This window comes from Urocitellus parryii, chromosome 1 (assembly GCF_045843805.1).
Source record: "Urocitellus parryii isolate mUroPar1 chromosome 1, mUroPar1.hap1, whole genome shotgun sequence".
Classification (NCBI taxonomy): Eukaryota; Metazoa; Chordata; class Mammalia; order Rodentia; family Sciuridae; genus Urocitellus; species Urocitellus parryii.
In genome coordinates, this window is record NC_135531.1 from 219,001,432 (window position 1) to 219,022,722 (window position 21,291).

The 21,291-nt window shown below is 33.0% G+C and overlaps 1 protein-coding gene across 5 annotated transcripts in view; it reads left to right on the forward strand.

Annotated features, from left to right (window-relative positions):
- LOC113198410 (sodium channel protein type 2 subunit alpha) overlaps nt 1-21,291 on the forward strand; it is a 93,584-nt gene that overhangs the window by 64,318 nt on the left and 7,975 nt on the right. For 3 of the 5 annotated variants that reach the window (XM_026411109.2, XM_026411098.2, XM_026411107.2), the window contains exons 17-24: nt 3,990-4,110; nt 5,851-6,005; nt 7,439-7,612; nt 10,270-10,392; nt 11,773-12,054; nt 15,477-15,534; nt 17,872-18,005; nt 18,362-18,466. In XM_026411109.2, the coding sequence (XP_026266894.2) occupies nt 3,990-4,110; nt 5,851-6,005; nt 7,439-7,612; nt 10,270-10,392; nt 11,773-12,054; nt 15,477-15,534; nt 17,872-18,005; nt 18,362-18,466 (1,152 nt within the window). Of the gene's footprint in view, nt 1-3,989; nt 4,111-5,850; nt 6,006-7,438; nt 7,613-10,269; nt 10,393-11,772; nt 12,055-15,476; nt 15,535-17,867; nt 18,006-18,361; nt 18,467-21,291 lie in introns of all 5 variants that reach the window. The other 2 variants (XM_026411097.2, XM_077798617.1) reach the window with 1 other exon arrangement.

A 21,291-nucleotide genomic window follows, 5' to 3' on the forward strand; every position in this document is an offset into this window, starting at 1 on the left:
GACACACACATCAGACAGTTCTAATGGGTGAATTTGCACTGCAGTTAGGTTGATCATGATTATGAACTTATCTGAAGCTGAAGATGTTTATATCCTTAATTTGATTCATTTGGATTTTTGTGGACTGTTTAAATATTTTAACTATTTTAATCAACACGTTTTAATATGATTATGTGATTTAACAAAAGTCATTGATTGATATCAAAAAAAGCCTTTATAAATCAGAATTTCTGTCCTATATTTCAGGATTACAGATTAAAGTAAACATTTGTTTATGAAATATTTCAATGTGTACCTATCTCTATTCTATTTGAATAGACATCAGAGCTACAAAATTAACTAGAATTAATACTGATTTTTGGTTATGAAACATGAAAATCAATAGTATCATAGGCACTACCTTGAACCCACAATGTTTAATTACATATCCAGTCTATTAAATGTTTTAAATTGATAAAGATTGGGTTTACTTCTGAAGCATCAAGATATTCTCTGAGGGCATAGATAACATAGAATCCACCCACTGATTCACCATGACTTTAACAACATGATTAAACCCTCATTTTCTTAACTAAATAGATACTGGACTCACTAATGTTAGACATTAAAGTGAAGTTTAGATTTTTCATCTTTGTAAATTAAGTATCGGAAGAGTCCAGAAATACAAGAAATACAATGATGGATCCTAAGCTGCTCCACTTCTTGGAAAGATGAGAAAGGATGAGATTACCTGTCCTGAAAGAGGTCCTATTCACCCCTGCAGACCATGTACATAAAACAGAGAAAACAATGTTAAAATGATTCAATAGTAGTTTTTCTGACTCCAAAGTTAAGTTGAAGTTCACTCCACAAACTTAGCTCAGTCTCAATTATTGGCAACCTGGTTTTGCAACAACATTCACTATCCTAAGAGTAGTTAATTAGTTAATCATTGCTTACCCTGCAATTAAGAGAGACTATTATTTGTATTCCCTTGAATGTGAAAATGTTAGAAAGGGGTAAAAGTAGTTAATGGTTAAATAAGAGTTTCTGCCCTGATTGTTCATTGATTTATATGACAAGCATGTATTACATAACAGACATTGGTGAGAGATACAATGATGACAAAAACATAAACTTTGCTTCAGAAAGTTAGGTCTATAAAGATATATCTTCCAGAAACACAAAATACATTTAAGTTACACTTTTTTAAAAGTAATAACCTGACCATTAAAAAGATATAAGTAGTTTGCTTCAGGAAAAAAAATGTATTGAGTACTTCTTATCAGTGCACTAAAATGAAAGGAAACAATGTTCATTCTCTAATTTTTAATATGATTTAAATAAGAGGAAGCACTGAAGTTCCCTTTATCTTTAGGCTTTCCAGAAATGACACCTAAAAAGAAACTTTTTAACTAACTTCTAGGGAAGTCTCATTTTCAGGTCTGTATAAAATCTTTGATTAACATTCCTTAATTTTAACCTTGGATCAAACTATTGGATGAATTCTTAATTTGGACAATCTATTAAACACAGATGATTGACCTAGTGATTTGTTCATTCATTCACTAATCAATAAAAAGCATATTGGCAATTAAGAGTCTGCTCCTAGTATTAAATTATATTCCTTGTATTATCCATAGGGCCTAGAGTGCATGTTTCCTGCCCCCAAACATCTGATAAGTATGTTAGGGAGACCAGAATCTATCAGTCTGAAAAAATTGGACCCTTTATCAAAGGTCAAAATGCAAAATAGACCACAAAAGAATCATGCAGGATCTAGGATGCACCTTTCATGGTGAAGATGGGTGGGAGAAATGAGGATTCCAGATTTGTTTGGTAGATTTCATGAAAGGAAATAAGAGTGATTGTTACAAAATAGTGAAGGGGAATAGCAGTGATGACTCAGGCCTTCCTGAAGTCATTTAACATAATAGCAACCCAGCTCTGTGGCAGTAGGAGTGACCACGGTTGTTCCTGGGATCCCATGGAAACCTTTTAAAATTTTAAACCAAGATTTCCTGTAATACTTTGGTAACTGCCCCTTATCACTACTGAGAGCTAGCCTACCTTCTGTTAGAAAGTCTTTCACTCAGATATTCAGTAATCCATTCATTTTTAACAATATGGACTGAGCACTTATATCCTACTCAGCCCTGAGGTAGGCTCTGATGGTCATTGGCCAACATCAGTAGAGCATGTGGAGAGTCCTGAATATGGCTCCTTCCCTGGACCCACTTCAAGCTGTCCCTATTCTGTTTGCAGTGTTATCCTAATTATTAAAAGGAGAATTTTCCCATCCCCATTGTGCTGTCTGTAGTTAGTTCAGATGTGACTAAGCTTCAATTTGTTTGATTACCTGTGTTATATTACAACATCATGCAAATGACAGGATCTGAATTATCAGATCCATAGTAGGTAACAGCTTCATATGAATTAGATGTGTTAAAACACAGGGATATTTTAGTAACTTCTTGCTCAATTACATGCGTATAAATTCAACTCTACTTATTTAAGACAGTTTAACCGAAAGAGAAGGATATGAATCAGAATAAGTCTAAAATGTTAGAATATTCATAATAAATGTTCTTATTTTGATGTTTCATCTTAGAACAAAATAGATCAAATTTTAATGACAAAGGTATTATGATCAATTGCCTAGTATTTTGCTATGCCTACCAAGTAGAAAATCAATCTTCTAGCAACTTATATAATCTTTGATTTACCTATTCTGGAAAAATATAAAAATAATCAAAAAACTAATTCTAAGATGGCAGGAGAATCTAATATTTATGCACCTTTCATTAGTTTCATTAAACTACCTGAGGCAAAAACATTTTTAATCTTATTAGATGTAAATATTTTTACTTGGTCAGAGCCAATATGTTAAGGAAATATTTTATGTAAAGTTATTTTCATAAAATAAAGGAACCATCTTCCTAGAGGAAAATCCACATAATCCTTAGTCCAAATGTAGGTTGAATCTTTTCAGTACTGACTACAGCATCCATTTTAATCTAGTTTAACATACTTCAGTGTGCATTTTATCATGTGCTTATTTCATCCTCTGTATAAAGTAGCTCTTTTCAGCTCAGCCATTTCTAATGTTATGCACTAATGGTAATAACATTGTAACAGGTTCAAGAATGCTGTGGCCAAAACTACTCTGATTCCGTGTGGCACTCACACCTGGCTCTGCATCTTTCTAAAGACCAGGATCCCTTCATTTATTATACTGATCCCAAGAGTGGTCTGACCTGGCTAAAGTTTATTGCATTTCAAAATTTAAGTCAACTTCTGTCTACTATCTTATTCTTTTGGTGATTCTTTATTTAACCAAAGGAAAAAAGAAAGAAAAACAACAACCACCAAAGATTCATTTCTGCCTGTACTAACAGGACAGGTAAGAGTGCCAGAGTAACAAGTAGTTTCCAAATGCACAATGAATCGCAGGAGTGCATTGGCCAAAGAGAATGCAAAATATCAGCTCTTGCTATCTAGCTAACAACGTGCTGCTCTTTTCGGAATTAGAAAATAATAGAATATATTTAATAACAATCAGTAGTAAAAGTTTTCATGTCAATGAAAAGTGGATAAATTTAGATTGTTGCTGTTTATGTGCATTTGATCAAATCTTTTCTGTATTTGACATGAAAATACACTCCTGCAGCTTTTGTTGGTTGGGTCACAATTTTAGAATTAAACAACTATGTCACTTACAAACTAATTTGCAAATCAATATTTCAGAATCTGTATACATGGACTTCAAAGTTATTTAGCATCATATTTTCTTGAAAAAATGTATACTATAGTGCTGTATCTAATCTTGTGACCCCCCACTTGTATCAAAGCAGACTGGCAATATATTTAAGTTACTTTTAAATTACAGATCAAGAAAATGCATATGGAAGACGTGGGGGGCGGGGCAGCACCCCTTATGAATTTTTATACTTAGATTACAGAAAAAATTTAAAAGCTTTTTTTTTTTTCTCTGTGGGATTGATTTTCAGAAGCTCAATGCAACCAGTTCATCTGAAGGCAGCACAGTCGATATAGGAGCCCCCGCTGAGGGAGAGCAGCCTGAGGCGGAACCGGAAGAGTCTCTGGAACCGGAAGCTTGCTTCACGGAAGGTCTGTAAGGCATTGGGCGCCTGGCTGTTGTCTTTCTGTCCGGGTTTCCTCACCCGCTTACCTCTCTATCTACCTGTTAATTTGCACATTCTTTGCTTTTTCTGTATCAAAACAACGGCAGTTTTTAAGAAACAGGTTTAACTTACATAATTAGGTGCTTTTTTTTTTTTTTTATTTCTGAGGATCCTGTTCACCTTGGAGGTATCTTGATAACTGGCTTTTCTGTAGTCATCTAAAGTATCTCATGGGAGACAACACCAAACCATACATATATTTCTTTAGGGTTAGAGATTTTTTTAAAAAGAAAGTGAAAGTGGTAATTTGTCTTTTGACTGTTTGGTCATAGGATAGTGTATGCTAATTGATGTATGTACATGTCAATCCGTTCTTTAATTTTTTTAAAAAAAATATTTCTGGTTGTAGATGGATACAAAACCTTTATTTTATTTATTTACTTTTATATGGTTCTGAGAATTGAATCCAATGCCTCACACATGCTAGGCAAGCAATCTACTACTGAGCTATACAACCCTAGCCCTCAATCTGTTCTTAAGTAATAGTTCCCTGTGCTACTCAAGATCAAAATTTTTCTTACTATTTGTTAACAAAAACAATAGATCATAAAAATGCTGAAATGAGCTTCAAGTTATATGATATTGGGCAACATGTCATTAGAATAATCTCAAAAAGTATTTTCTGAAGAAAGATAAAATTATGTTATTTGAGGTATGAATCTGTTATCTGTTATAATAATGCTGTGTAGCAAACCAACTACTACCATTTGGCTCTAAGATACTTTCCTAGTCTTAACTTCTAGTTCTTTCTGTGAAGCTCTCAGAATGTCCTGTCACTAAATTTTGCTTATATTACTTCTTCATTCTTACAGCTTCATGTTCTGGACATGATTCTCATGTATCTTTTAAGATCTAGCCACAACTCCACACATCTTCCATAAGGTTTAGAAATTAAACTTCATTGATGAACATTTATGAACTTTTTATCTTGTGATAATTGTTGCTTTCCATAACTATAGAAGCTGTAGACAAATCACCCCTAGTTAAAATGCATCTTCTTTTACAGCAAGGGTGTCTTATATGTCATAGTATTATAGTACTATAATTTCTTCAATTTGATTTTTTTAATAAAGCTAATATTCAGTAAATATTTAGGAACCTTTGCTCTAGTAGTCCACAAATTATACAAATTATGCAAACATGCTTATTATGTTGGTTCTGCTAATGGTCAGAATTAAAGCAACCCAAATATCCAGTAATAGTGGAATAGTTATATAAATTTTAGTAATACTATTTAGAGTAATATTATGGAATATTTCTTAAGTATACTTGCTTATGATAAAATGGGAAATATTTAAATATACCATTAAATGAACAGATTTTAAAATTCATATATGTATAATTTCCATGTAGAATAGAATTATACTCAATACAAGAACAGGATGGAATTACCAACTTTAAGTAATATTACTTTTCTTCCTGTCATTCTACTTTTATATTTTTATAACGTAATATAATCCACTATAATGGTCCTAGAAACATAAAAATAAATATTTATTCAATGAAGAGTAAAAAGCCATATAGACTGTTTTGATTCCTATAAATAAAATCATCTTAAAAAGTAGTTATTTATAATATAGGGGAATAATAGAGATGCATGTTCCACCAACACAAAGATACATAATCAAAGAGTGAATGTTTCTTCATTTACTCTCACGTATTTTAGATTGTGTACGGAAGTTCAAGTGCTGTCAGATAAGCATAGAGGAAGGCAAAGGGAAACTCTGGTGGAACCTGAGGAAAACATGCTATAAGATCGTGGAGCACAACTGGTTTGAAACGTTCATCGTCTTCATGATTCTGCTCAGCAGTGGGGCTCTGGTAGGTGGTACATAATCTGCTCCTTCACCTTTTCCCTGAAGACCTTTCCCTTTCCCTCCAATGAACCTCATGTTGCACTCTTTAGAATAAGATATTTTTGAGAATGAAAGACAATACATATGATGTGTTTAGCACAGCATGAGAAGCCCAGTAAAGAGCAACTGTCATTGCTTTGTCTGGAGTAATCCTCAGATGGAATTAAACCCAGGTTAGTATGGTATCTTATGATAATTAAAGATTTTTAGCAACAGTTCATCTATTAAGAATGTGTGTGTAGATATAATGGGCAAGTGTCAGCTAAATACCAAACTCCTTAACATAAGCTCCATGCTTCATGGAACTCAACTGTCTTGTTCACATGGATTCACTACTTGCCAACCATGGTGAAAGGCAAAGAGTGAGCTAACTCAATCACTGAGGAATAGCAACTTGAGAGCATTGCAAACCTAATGTCACTTACTGGAATGGCCAGTTTGGTCAAAATGCTGACCGATATAATGAAAACAATGTGACTCATTTTCCCATTTGATGATATAAATATCATTGCATTTCCTTTGCTTTTCAATTACTTACTAGAATGTTCAATGAGTTGATTTTATTATGAAGATAACTGCATTGTATCTGGAGGCCTCTAAGCTCATTTCTGTTTTAACCAAAAATCCTGCATCCTTCCATGTTCTTTGTCCAGAAGACCAGCCTTGAATTTTAATGCCAAGGAGAGAGGAACCTGTAAAGTCTTATCAGTGGCTGACTAGTGATTATACTCAGTTCAGGCTCACCAAATTGCACAAACATGCTGGCACCATGACTTGTTTCTAGGAGCTTCCAGCCACAAGCTGAGCTCCAGAGCTCTCAGGCCCTTGTGTTGAGCCCTGATCATAAGCCTCTTTTGTCCTTGATCCAGGCCACCATGTCACCTTGCTAGTTTTCCTTATAAGAGGATTGAGCTGGATAAATTGTCTTTTCATTCTACAAAGCCAAGGGGCTCCTGCAGTTGAGTTCCCTACCTTTTCCCAAGAACTCTACAAAATGAGGACAGAGCATATATGCCCATGCGGGGGTGGGGGTGGGGGGTAAGTAAAAGATAATAATCCCTTTTCTTTTCCAGAGGCCCATTATTTGTATCACTGTGAGGGCACATTTCAGTGATTGCACTGAAGAAAACAGATCTACACCCAAATGACTTTCTGCCTCTTAAAATTTTAAGCTCTTTTGGGATACTCTAATACCAAAATTTAATTATTTGAATTCCTCAGGGGATCGAAATGTCCATTCAGTAGTCACTTGTGTCCAGATAGCCATAAAGTAAATGTAGCCCTAAGAAGCACTAACCCATCCTGCCTTGGGTACCCCATGAAATGTTTGCATATTTGTCTTTCCCTTATACATAAATTAGAGACTCTTTATGCAATGAAACTGTCTTCCCTTTACAGGCCTTTGAGGATATATATATTGAGCAGCGAAAAACCATTAAGACCATGTTAGAATATGCTGACAAGGTTTTCACTTATATATTCATCCTGGAAATGCTTCTAAAGTGGGTTGCATATGGATTTCAAATGTATTTTACCAATGCCTGGTGCTGGCTAGACTTCCTGATTGTTGATGTGAGTATTCTGCAGTCTCTTATTTCTTTCCGTGGCAGCTGATAGTAGGTACTAGTCCTGACAATGGTGGCTGTCTTGTAGTGGTCACTCAGTAAGTCCTGCATTGGCTGAAATATAAATGATACTTTCTACTTTCCCAGTGGAAGGATGCCTAAAATATTTATTGCCAACTAAAGTATGTATACTTTCTGGACAGAAAAATCAAATGCCACATTATTTTCTTATTGGTTTAGGTTCAAATTTATATTTGAAATTCTAAGTTATTCAAAATTATATATTAATTATGGAATTTTTCTTTTTCACTCTCACATTTCACAAAATAGAAATATTTAAATTCTTACCAAGCATCTTTGTCATTAGTATCTTTATCATGAAAAGGGCCTGTTGAAAAGTGTTTGTCAAACAAATGGAATATTAACTCCAAGGAAATTTGAAAGTCCAAAAAGCAAGAGATACCACTTGATTTTTGTGTTGATAGAAACAGATTCACTATCAACCAGTTATTTAAATGTTTATTATACTACATTGGTGTTGAAATAACAGAAGGTGGGAAGCCAGAATACAGAAGAGTTTTAAAATAATTGAATATGAGACAAATTACTACTAAATGTAACATATGTGTACATGCAGAATTACATTAATGTCATCTGAAAATAAAAAAGACTATAAGTAACATTTAAAAGTATATATGTTTGAACACTGTGAATAATGAAAAAATGTACTAAAACTATAGCCATTTATTTATTTGAATAATGGGATTATGCATGATACTAGAACTTTTTGCTACTTAGCTTGTGGTTGTGATAGTTTGACAGATTGTTAATAAAATACCTAATACTTAAAATATCTATATAAAGATAAGTCACAAAATCCACACTACTTGAATAGAGGAATATTTTTAAGAGAAATTTAGGTTTCCTGAAGTTCATACTCATATTTCCTAATATATATCAATATCCTACTATTTTTGACTTAGGAAAACTATTATGAGTATATATGAAACTGATTATTACTGTTTTTAAATAAAATATGTATATTGCTCATCTATTCTATTATGGAAGCTATAAATATAACTAAGTCATTTTTCTCATCCTGAAGGACTCTCAGTCTAACAGTAAGGACAGATAGGTATTCAGTGACATATTGGCACCTGTATTAGAAGTGCAATTTGCTTCACTTGAAAGAAGAGGAAAGGCATCATGAGGGAATTGGAGTGTAGGTTGGAATTTGAGAGATGAGAACATCAGCAGGTTCAGATGAGGGAGGGACACCAAGTGTTAAAATACTGATGTATGACGTGTAGGGCCAGTTCAAGAAACAAGTCCTTGCGGGTAGGCATAGACTGCCAGGAAATAAGAGAAAACTGTTTGTTGGTTTTGTCACTGAATGACAAGGTAACAAAAGTTAGAGAAGAGTATGAAGAGACCCAAGATGCTATCCAAGAAATTTGGACTCATGTTTCAGTAAAGAGTAAGCCATTGAAGAATGACATACAGGGAAGTGACAAGACCAGCTTGGTCTTTTAGGGAGAGAAATTGGTTCGGGTGTGAATAATGGAGTAGAAAGGGAATCATTTAGAAATCAAAAGACAAATTAGAAGACTGCTACAGTGTCTGAATGTGTCTCCTTTTCAAACCTAACAATACAAATTACATTAAAATTGCATATTTTACAACCTCTTTTAGTCAGCTGATAAATATTTCCCATGTTCAGAATATTTTTCATGTTAACTTTTATCTTTCATTCTTTAATGTATGCTATCTCTTTTTGGTTCTGTCTTCAGAGAAGGTAAAGTACTGTAGGTCCTCATTTCCTATATACAGAAAATCCTCACAGTTCATAATTCACTTACTTTGTTTTTTCTACTTGTGAAGAGGATTATTAATCCTAAAACATCTGATTTTAGGGAAATTAAATAAACCAGTTGAAATAAAATTTTGTAGCTAATTTTTTTTCTAAATTTGGAGATTTCACTTTCAGATAGCATTGCAAAATTGGTTTAAGTAAATCAAGATTTTGTAACAATATTCTATGTGCTTTACTTATTACTATTAAACATGCTTTTACAAATATATATTAATATAATTTTAAAATTATACTGCACATTTGTTTCTGTTTGTCTGCTTTTGGAATGCTGATGTGCTTCCTGATGAAATACATTTCTTGACATGTAATTTAATGAATTTTCTATATATTGTCAAAGGAAATCAGACATTTCTGTGCTACCTAAAACTGGTTTTCTTTTTCTTTTTAGCTCAGTATTTCAAAATTTTAATCAACTTCATTAGTCGTCTGTATGAATGACTAAAAGAAACATTTTTCTTGTAATCTTTTTGTTATACTAATATCTCAATTTATTTTATTTTACTTCACTAATTTTATTTGATCTATTTAATTATGCTTCTCAAAATGTGGTTTATGGATCAGTATTTTGAACCTTACCCAGGAACTTGGAGAAATGCAAATTCTCAGGCCCCACTCCAAACCTACTCAGACTGTGCCAGCTGTCAGTATTTTTAATGAGCCCCTGGGTGATTTTGAAATTGACTGAAGCTTGAGAACCACTGGATTATTGCACAGAGAAAGGTTTATCTATATAGCCAAATGTGTAGATGTTTTGCCTGTAATAAGAACATTGTGTTGTTTTCTCTGTGTAGGTGTCATTGGTTAGCCTAACTGCAAATGCCTTGGGCTACTCTGAACTTGGTGCCATCAAATCCCTCAGAACACTCAGAGCTCTGAGGCCATTGAGAGCCCTATCCCGGTTTGAAGGAATGAGGGTAAGACTGATTACTTTAGAATTGGATAAAATTATAGTTGAACTTATCTTCTTTTTACATTAGAAATGACAAATCCAAAGAGGATTTCTAAGTTCTACATGCACATTGACATAATCAATCAGTCAATGTTTATCAGATGTCCATAGTACCTGCCATTTTTAAAGACACAAAATATAATGCCTGAATGTTTCCTAAGATTTAGATTCTCACTCTGTGAGAAATCTCTTATTTTGGGTACACTGCTCATCTGAATTAAGATTTGCAGGGCTGGGGATATAGCTCAGTTGGTGAGTGCACAAGGTTCAATCCCCAGAACCACCAAAAGAAAAAAAAAAAAATATATATATATATATATATATATATATATTAGCTCTTTTTATTCCCCTTATAAATGTTCTAGCAAACCTACTTGCTATCATTTAAAACTACCACACAATTGCTTAAAACTACCACACAATTGCTTATCTTTTTTCACTGTTCCATGTGATGTATTTTGAGCCTTTTGAAGCCTGAATCTGGCCTTTTTCAAACACAGGCTAAATGAAGTCTAAAAAGTAGGTCAGCTGTGGAAATCTGAAACTCACTTAGTAAGGTGATACAAAGGAACAGGGAGGAATTTGTGCTGATGTTTGGCATCCCAAGGGACACAAAACCTAAGACCACAGCCCTACCATCTAAAAAATGATGCTGCCCTGTCTCTATAGTTTAGTTGTTAAGAAGAAAGCTGCAGAAAATGATGCTTTTTGTGATATTTGAATATAGTTACTTAGACTTTATCTGAATATTGCAAACACAATCAGAGATGAATGTTGTGTTTAGGGGTGTGTGTATGTGTGTGTGTGTGTGTGTGTGTGTGTGTATGCATAGTTATATAGAAAGTAATTGTTACATGTTATATTCTTTTCAATATAAAATCATTATTTTTCCATAGTAGGTTTAACTCTTTCAGTAATGGAAAAATTTTCATATTTCCTATGTATAATTTGTCCCCAGATATTTTATTTTACTCTCAAATTTTGGTAGTAAATTGTATTGTTTGCATTTACATTTTTTATGCTCACATGATGATCTTACTTATATATCCACAGTCTTAATTATTCTTTGCATTTTTAGTTAGTTCCATTTCTTGATGAATATCTGCTACACATATATTCTTCTTCTCAAGAAAACGTCCTACCATGTAAATTCACTTTTTACCCTTTGAATAATAACTTCAAAATTCTTAGCTGACTACCAGATATTTCTACCCAACATTCAACTTTGAGAACAGATATATTTTCTATAATTTAACTGTTACACTTGTTGTCATGTTTAAAAGTAAGTAAAAATAATACTAATTGTTGGATGTTCACTTTTTTTGTCCCTCTCATCCTGTGCCAGGTTGTTGTAAATGCTCTTTTAGGAGCCATTCCATCTATAATGAATGTACTTCTGGTCTGTCTGATTTTTTGGCTAATATTCAGTATCATGGGAGTGAATCTCTTTGCTGGCAAGTTTTACCATTGCATTAACTACACCACAGGAGAGATGTTTGATGTAAGCGTGGTCAACAACTTCAGTGAATGTAAAGCTCTCATAGAAAGCAATCAAACTGCCAGATGGAAAAACGTGAAAGTGAACTTTGATAATGTGGGACTTGGATATCTTTCTCTGCTTCAAGTAGTAAGTCACCATTTTATTATTACCAGTGTTGTAAAATGAAAATGAGTATAAAATTTTTCTTCTCCACAATGAGATATCAACTCACTGCTGTTAGAATGATTATTATCAAAAAGAAGAAATATAACAAGTGTTGGCGAGTATTTGGAAAAACCCTTGCACAGAGTTAGTGGGAATGAAAATTAGCATGGCCATTTTGGAAAACAGTATGCAAAATTATAAAAGAGCTACCATATGATCTATAAATCACATTACTGGGTATAAGTCCAAAACAAATGTCAAATCAGAATGTGAAAAAAGACACACTCCTATCTTTTTCACATACAAATTTCATATTGCAAATAGAAATATACTGATTACTCTTGCAGCATTATCACAATAGGAAACTCTGGAATCAACCTAAGTGTTCATCAGTGGATGAACGTATAAAGAAAATGTGACATACATACACAAACACTCACACACACAATGGAATACTATTCAGCCTCATAAAGAAAAAAATCTTGTCATTTGTAACAGCACGGATGAACCTATTAACTAAAATAATCCAGACACAGAGAAAGGAAATACCACATGATCTCACTTATATGTGGAATCTGAGCAACAGAATAGGATGGTGGTTAACAGGGGCTGAGAGTGGAGAGAAGAAATGTTGAGCAAAAGACGAAACATTTCACTTCAACAGGAGAAATCAGTTCTAGAGATCTATTGTCCTGCATGACCACTATAAGTAATAGCAATGTAGGATATACTTGAATATCACTAAGAGTATATTTTAAGTTCTAAACACAATACTGATATGTATATACCAACTAATAGATACCAATATATTTATATCAATAACACAATATTGATAATGTGTATACCAACACTTCTCCCTGACCTTATTTTCCCTGATCCTCTCCTTCTTGACCTCTACTCCCTAATCTCACTTTCTCTTGAATCACCTCTATATAAGCTCCCTGTTTCTGCTGATGGGCAGTATTATCACAGCCTATGGGACAGGAGTTCTCTGTGTTTCTTATTTGCTAGCAAAGCCATAAACATTATTTTTCCTTTTCTCAAGAAAAAAAAATTACTAATTACATAATGGCACATGTTCCTAAATATCACATTGTACCATATAAATAAAAATAATTTTATGCCAGTTTAAAAATAAATAAAAATTTAAAAGCTACTAATACAAAAATACATTTAACTTTAAGGATACTACATAGGTGCAATTAACAATATAAAAAGAAAAAGGAAGGAAATTACTTTTTAGTATATGAAAATACTTCCACATTCCCATCTTCCTAGATTCCATGAATGCTGACTTCACTTATCTGCAACATGTTGAAAATAAGTTAGCTCTACAAAATTTATAATATTTCAGACATGCATTAAGTAGACAGACACTAGTTCATTTTTACTGGGTTTCCATCTGTGTTCCCACTGTTTTCCACCATCTCATCTGACAAAGTAGAGGCGCTTTTCTGGGATAGGGGGTTGGAGAGGTGTGCATGTGGCTAAGGGGAAGAATGGAAGATTTCTGGATACCTTCTCAGGTACCAGACAGTAAGTAACTAGACCTTATCAAGTCTTCACCTATCAAAACTTCACCAATACCATAACCAAATTCCCTACCTTCACACCTTTGTTCCAACTCTCCTTTTCTGCTCGTCTTCTTGTCTGCTAATTGAACACTTTCAGATACGAAGACTGCTGTCTTACAAATGATAATCTTTCTATCTATGAATTCTGCCAAAAATTCATAAGAATTCATTGAGCCCTTCAAATGTGCATAGTATGTTATATCTACTTGCTCCTGGAGGCAATCCACATAAACAATCTTCAATATTAAAGGAATACTCAGAAGGCTATAGTCTGTGGCACTAAAGAACTGAAAATAAAATCCAATCTTTTGTTTTCAGTATTACTATTTCCACAACAATAGAAAAAAAAATATTGATCAAAGTTACTCCATTTTTCCCATGCCCCCCCCATTATGGATCAGTATCCACTTATGAGAGAGAACATTCAGCCTTTGGTTTTTGGGGGATTGGCTTACTTCATGATATTCTGCAGCTCCATCCATTTACCTGCAAATGCCATAATTTTATTCTCTTTTAATGTTGAGTAATATTCCATTGTGTATATATATACCACAGTTTCTTTATCCATTCATCTACTGAAGGGCATCTAGGTTGGTTCCACAGTTTAGCTATGAATTGAGCTGCTATAAACATTGATGTGGCTATGTTAGTATGCCAATTTTAAGTTCTTTTGATTGGGCAAAGGGGAGGGAAATGTGGGGAGAGGGCATGGGAGCAGGAAAGATGTGGAATGAGTTGGACATCAATACCCTAGGTACATGCATGACTGAACATATCATGCAAAGCTGTATCTTGTACAACCAAAGAAATGAAAAGTTATGCTGCAGTTGTGTACAATGAATCAAAATGCATTCTGTTGTCATATATACCTAATTAAAATAAATAAATTAATTTAAAGAGAACATTATATTAAAGCTCAAGAATATTAAAACCAAAATCAATACTCTATAAATCTGTAGAAAAAAGAATGTAACTTACACAGGGTAAAGCATCAGATTGAAACTGATTTTCAACAGCAAAACTGCCTACAAGAAGACAATGGAATAATGTCTATAGTATACTGGTTTAAAATCCCTTATCTATTGCATAACCCAAATAGTTTTAAAATAGAAAGTTTTGAGAGTGTAACAACACAATTTATTTGTAAAATATAACCATGTGTAAGATAAAAAAAGAATAAAAATATGGAAAGCAGTAAATTGTAGTTAAATATGTTTGCTTTCTGATTAGGAAAGTTCTTCTCATATACTAGTTGTTTCAAAATATTCAGCGATATTAAGGATATTGTCAAGAATAAATTCCTAAGATTGGTTGTCAGTGATAATTCTATGTAAGAAAAGAATAAGAAAAGAAAGCATAAGAGCAAATAATGCAGTGTTATTTTGAATTTGTTTCTTACTGGTGGTACTCTTAAAATATTCATACCAAGTCAAAAGTTGTTGATTATGATAGATGTCATAGAAAAACAAAAAGTTGAAGTATTTTCAGTGTACATATTATAAAACATTGCCCAAAGAGTTTAAATAGTAGCCTCAAAGTATTTTACATACATATATTAGAAAAAATCTTAACTACTTTGATACTCTTTTCTCTTTTAAAATTATATATAAAATAGTGTACATATTCATGGTTGCCATGTGATATTTTAATACACGTATATACTGAGTAATGTTCAATTCAAAGTACATATATCTTCTACTTAAAACATAGTATTTCTTTGTGGTAAAAAAACATTCAGAATCTTTCTATCTAGCTTTTTAGAATTTTTTTATAACTTATTTTATAAAATCATAACATGGGGAAAACTAAATATTATGATTTTTTTTACAGGCTACATTTAAAGGATGGATGGATATAATGTATGCAGCTGTTGATTCACGAAATGTAAGTCTATTTAGAGGGAAAATTGTTTAGTCTGATAAAATCATTATTTCTATTGTTGTAATTTACTTATTTTAATAAAATAAAACTATGTATAAAGCTATAAATCTATTTATAGAGCTCAAATATATTATAAAAATATATTTAATTATATTAAAATATTTAATGTCACATTATTTCTTCCTTGATGAGTTTTTTTTCCTCTACCCATTGTGATTTCTCTTTACTTTTTTATTAAATATTTATTTAGTTATAGATGGACACAGTACCTTTATTTTTATGTGGTGCTGAGGATCAAACCCAGGGCCTCGGACATGCTAGTCAAGCACACTACCCCTGAGTCACTACCCCAGTCCCTTCTCTCTGCTCTTTATGGTGCTGGGTATTAAACCTAGGACCTCTCACATGCTAGACAAACATTCTACCACTGAACTATATCCCCAGCCCTCATTGTGAATTTTTTAACACTGTTATAGTATTTAGCGTGGCAATTGACACTTACTAATGTACTGACTATATTTGTACCATAAAGCATTTTATTTTTGGCTTATAGTCTACCTTATACACCTCAGTACCTTTGAAATTTTTTGCACAATTAATTTCTCCCTATTCAACAAGAAAGGAAATTATGGTTTAGAAAAAGAGATTGATTGCTGGTTTGGTAGAACAAGTCCGTTAAGCTCAAAATTCCATTTATCTGGTATCAACAACTGGCTTTCTGAATGAAAACTTTCTGATTTTTTTTTAAATTTCAGAGGCAGTGAACACTGAAAGCCCTGCACTGTATTATGAACCTGATATGGATTTTTTTAATTTAATTTATTACTGCTTTCTATGCAATTGAACACTTTCAGATAGGAAAATGCAAATTTAAAACAAGATGAGACAGTACCTACATACCTTCCATATTGGCAGTACTAAAAAGTGTGATGATATAGAGTGCCCCTGAGTTCAATCCCCAGTACCACTCCCCACCCTCCAAAAAGAAAACCCTACAGTAATTTGTTCACATGTATAGGATAATCCATTTATAAGAATACACAGAAGAAACTCAAATGAACAAATATTATATGGTGATGGAAATGTATGAATACAGCCATTTTCAACCATATAGAGAAATCATAATATATAACATTCAACTAGAGAAACTAAACACATACTATGATTTCATTCATACAAAGTTCAGAAATTGATGAAAGTGAACTTACTACTCAAGAATGCATGCTTAGGTGTTAACTGTAAAGAAAAATAAAAGAAAATAATTGCCATAAAAGTCATGATAATGATTACTTCTGGCAAGGATGGTAGAACTTATATTTTAAAAGGATATACAGGGTTTCTGAGATTCTGACAATGTCCTAGATTATGGATTTTACTTCATAGACATGTATTATATTTTATATCTGTGTGATGCAATTTTCCATATGAGTATTGTGTTTAATTATAAAATACTCAAAAATATCAGTGCTATGCACACAGACACATAAATCAACATCTCATTAAGTTGTTCTGATATTATTTAGTTTACTCTATTTCTTTAGAAAAGTTAGGTTGGTCATAATCCTCTAAGTTGATTTCATAACACAGTAGATCATAATCAATGAATGGCTATCTCTGTTAGAAGAGTGTCCTGTGAGATCTGAACTGTAGATTATAGCCAATGTTCTTGGTTCAACAACTACAATGTGTTTTCCTAACCAAGAGTATCTATACAAGAGGGAGCACCATTGTTATAAAAACAGTGCTCAATGAACAGAATGAATCAAGAGTCTCATTTTTAGGAACGAATAATCCTGCAAAATATATCTACATGGACTATATAATAATGATCTAGCCTACCTAAAAAAATGTATAATATATACTAAATCCTTATACTTAGCAATTATTATTGACCAGGCTCTGAACTTTTCATATATGAACATATTTAACTTTCACAGCTACCCTGTAAAGTTTTGAGTTGTATTATTTTCATTTCACAGATGAGGAAACTAGGCGGAGAATGTAAATGCTAATAATTTTAAAATAGAATAATCTAGACTTTAGACTTTCTTCTATAGGAGGAGAAAATCCTCAATTTGCATGCTGTGTTGAGACCTTTGTTTGCTAAAGAAAAATGCATTCATAATCTAGAAATTTACCTTGTGAAATTGCTTATAATTATGTATACTTTTCTATGAATTATTTTATTCTCAACTCAGCGAATAGTCTTACAGGGTTCTTCAACCAATATTTTACATTTAAAGGTTCATTAAATCTGCTTATAGAATTGAAAAATTTATGGATGTACTTTTTATTAAACAAGTATTAAATCTAAAGCTTATCATTTTTCATATTTTTTAGGTAGAATTGCAACCCAAGTATGAAGACAATCTATACATGTATCTTTATTTTGTCATTTTTATTATTTTTGGTTCATTCTTTACTCTGAATCTGTTCATTGGTGTCATCATAGATAACTTCAACCAACAGAAAAAGAAGATAAGTATAATAAACTTTTCTCTTTGCTCGAAGATGTAAACTAAATGGATTGCACTATTTCCTTCAGGTTCCCAAATGCAATCACTAAGAGAAACAAACATAAGTCAGAATTATTTTAAGATTAATAATCTGCAAGTTTTTAAAATGACTGATAATTCAGATAGATTTTTAATGTGTCCAGCATGTGAATATGACCTAGTATGGCATAATTTATATGTCAAAATATGCATCTCCCCTAATAGAGATATTAGGGACATTTGAAGAAAATATGGGTGTCAATTTCATGTGATTATTGAGTTGCATTTGATAGCTGGCAAAGAACATGGTTTTAATGAGTTTTGTTTTTATTTCTTTACTTTGGAGGTCAAGACATTTTTATGACAGAGGAACAGAAGAAATACTACAATGCAATGAAAAAACTGGGCTCAAAGAAACCACAAAAACCCATACCTCGTCCTGCTGTAAGAACAGTATACTTTTATCCCAGGTTCACTTTTGCAACAAAAATTGAGAGAAAGTAGTATTTTTGTGAACTTGCCACACAATAATTTTACCTTAATAATGTGACTAAGCAGGCTAAATAGCCTGAATATTTGTATATTTATGACCTGCATATTTTATACGTTTATAATATGTATGTAAACATATGCATCTTAACTATAAATAAACATTTTAGTCTTAAATAGTAGTAGTAGCACACAGAACTGAAGTCATTAAGGAGATCCTTATAATGTAGAAAAGAACAAACATGCAAACACATACATAAAGTGGAAATAGTGAATGGTCTCTGACTTCAGTAGGAACTTATTGGCGTACTTGATAGATCTCAGGCCCTATTTTCTGCAGACTATTAGTGTGTGAAATAGTTTCACAGGTTTTTTTTTTCTACTTAAAAAATAGCAAGCTGTGCATGGTGGCACATGTCTGTAATCTTAGCAACTTGGGTGGCTGAGGCAGAAGGATTGCAAGTTCAAGGCCAGCCTCGGAAACTTAGCAAGGCCCTAAGCAATTTGGCAAGATCCTTTCTCAAAATGAAAAACGATGAGGGGTCTGGGCATGTAGCCCAGTGATAAAGTGCTCCTGGGTTTAAGTCCCAGTACCAACCAATAAATAACCAAATATCATATTTTCCCTTGCTACCCTGACCAAAAATTGGAGGATACCTTGTTTTTAATAATTTTTTATGGCTCTTCCAATTGTCATTTGCCAATGACTGATGCTTCTATTTGGCTGCTTCAGGGAACTGCTGTCAGGAGAGTCCTTGAGTTCTTTCATCACCTCTGGAGGAATAGCTAAGATATTAAATCTCAGGTCTCCTTCCCCAAGGTGCACATAGTGTAAGGCAATCTAACACTATCCAACAATCCTGGCTTCGTGAATCAAATGTGACCATATAAACCTAGCCATAATCAAATATTCAGTTTGTAGACCTGCCACTAGCTCAAAGAAAGTGAATAGTTACATTGGACAAAATATAAGGAATGTACAGTTTGAGCATAGTCATTGAGAAATGATATAATTTGAATGAATGCAAAGAAAAAAATAGAGGACAAATATATGAAAAAATGTATACTTCAGGGTCCTTCAAATTAAAAAAAAAGTCCTTCTCCTTTTCTCCTTTATGGAGAGAAAATATTTTTTAATTAGTGAATAGTAGACAGTTTTCTGGGTTAGATGAGACAAGATGACCACATGTGTCTGAAGAAATAGTTTTTAATTGAGCAAGTGCAATGTAGTTAAGCGATCGGCATAATAATGTGAAGAAAAAGACATTTTTTAGAGAGCTTTACACACAGACTGGTATGGGAATAATTCTAGGCCATAGCCTAGAAAATAAACACATCTATGTAAACATCAATCTGTAATCTGGGTCATACCAACAGGATTGGAACACACGAGCTAACTGGGTCAAGAAGAAGACTCAATGGGATGAGATAGCTGTGCATCCTAGGAAACAAAATATGGTGTATAAATAAGAGAATCTAAAATGGTTGGCATTTTACAAAATTATTGGTTCTGTGGATATAAATTGGAATCTTTAAAAATGTTTAGAAGTAATATTTAGGTGTCATGAAATGTCCAGATTGAGACTAGAATTTTGAAGTTGTCAGAACAGAATTTGGTTGAGTTTTGAAAAACAGATCCATTTTTTAAAATTTGTTCTAATTAGTTATACATGATGGTAGAATGCATTTGGACACATCACATGTAAATGGAGTATAATTTTCATTCTTCTGGTTGTACATGGTGTAGAATCACACTGGTCACATAACCATATGTGTACATAGGGTAATAATGTTCGATTCATTCTACTATCATCCTACCCCCATATCCCCTTCCCTCCTTTCACTCCCCTCTGTTTAATTCAGAGTACCTCTATTATTCCCTAGCCCCCTGCCTTATTATGAATTGGAAACCACACATCATAGAAAATATTTGGCCCTTGTTTTGGAGGGATTGGCTTATTTCACTTAGTATGATATTCTCCAACTCCATCCATTTATCTGCAAATGACATAATTTCATTATCCTTTAAGGCTAAGTAATATTCCATTGTGTATACATACACATTTTCTTTATCTCTTCATCTGTTGAAGGGCATTTAGGTTGGTTCCATAGTTTGGCTATTGTGAATTGAGCTGCTATAAACATTGATGTGGCTGCATCACTGTAGCCATTTTTGAAAAATAATTAGAAAAGACAAAAGTCCTGAGCATTAATCCTTGAGCACTTCTCCAAGTTATAGGGAAAAGTAAATCAATGAGAGAATGAGAGTGATTAAACAGTGCATATCTTTAAAAAAAAAAACAAGCAAGAAAGATTTTCCATTAAATAACACATAGGCTTACCTGAGTAGTGGATGCATGTGAAAATATCAATGCATTTAGATAAAATATTATCAGTGATAGTTTGGAAAGTTAGGAAATAATCTGATAAAATCCATCTATTCATTCATTCATTAACTATTCATGCACTATGCTAAGAATTTTGATTAAAATATTCAACAGTCTACAGTCCAGCTAATTCAAAAGATAATAATCATATAGTGACATTAACAAATGGAAATATCCAAGAAGGAGCAGATACATGGAGCTCTGAATATAGATAAGAGGCAAGGGTTGATTAGGGAAGTTAAGGCTTTACCAATGTTATGCATTAGCTGAGGATCCATGAGAAAGTATGATAGGAAAAATGGGATGTGAAAAGCCCTATAGAAGGGGTTCTTTTGGGACATTTTGATAACTACAAGTAGGAGGGATCAGGCTTTATAGGAATTCTCTTTATCC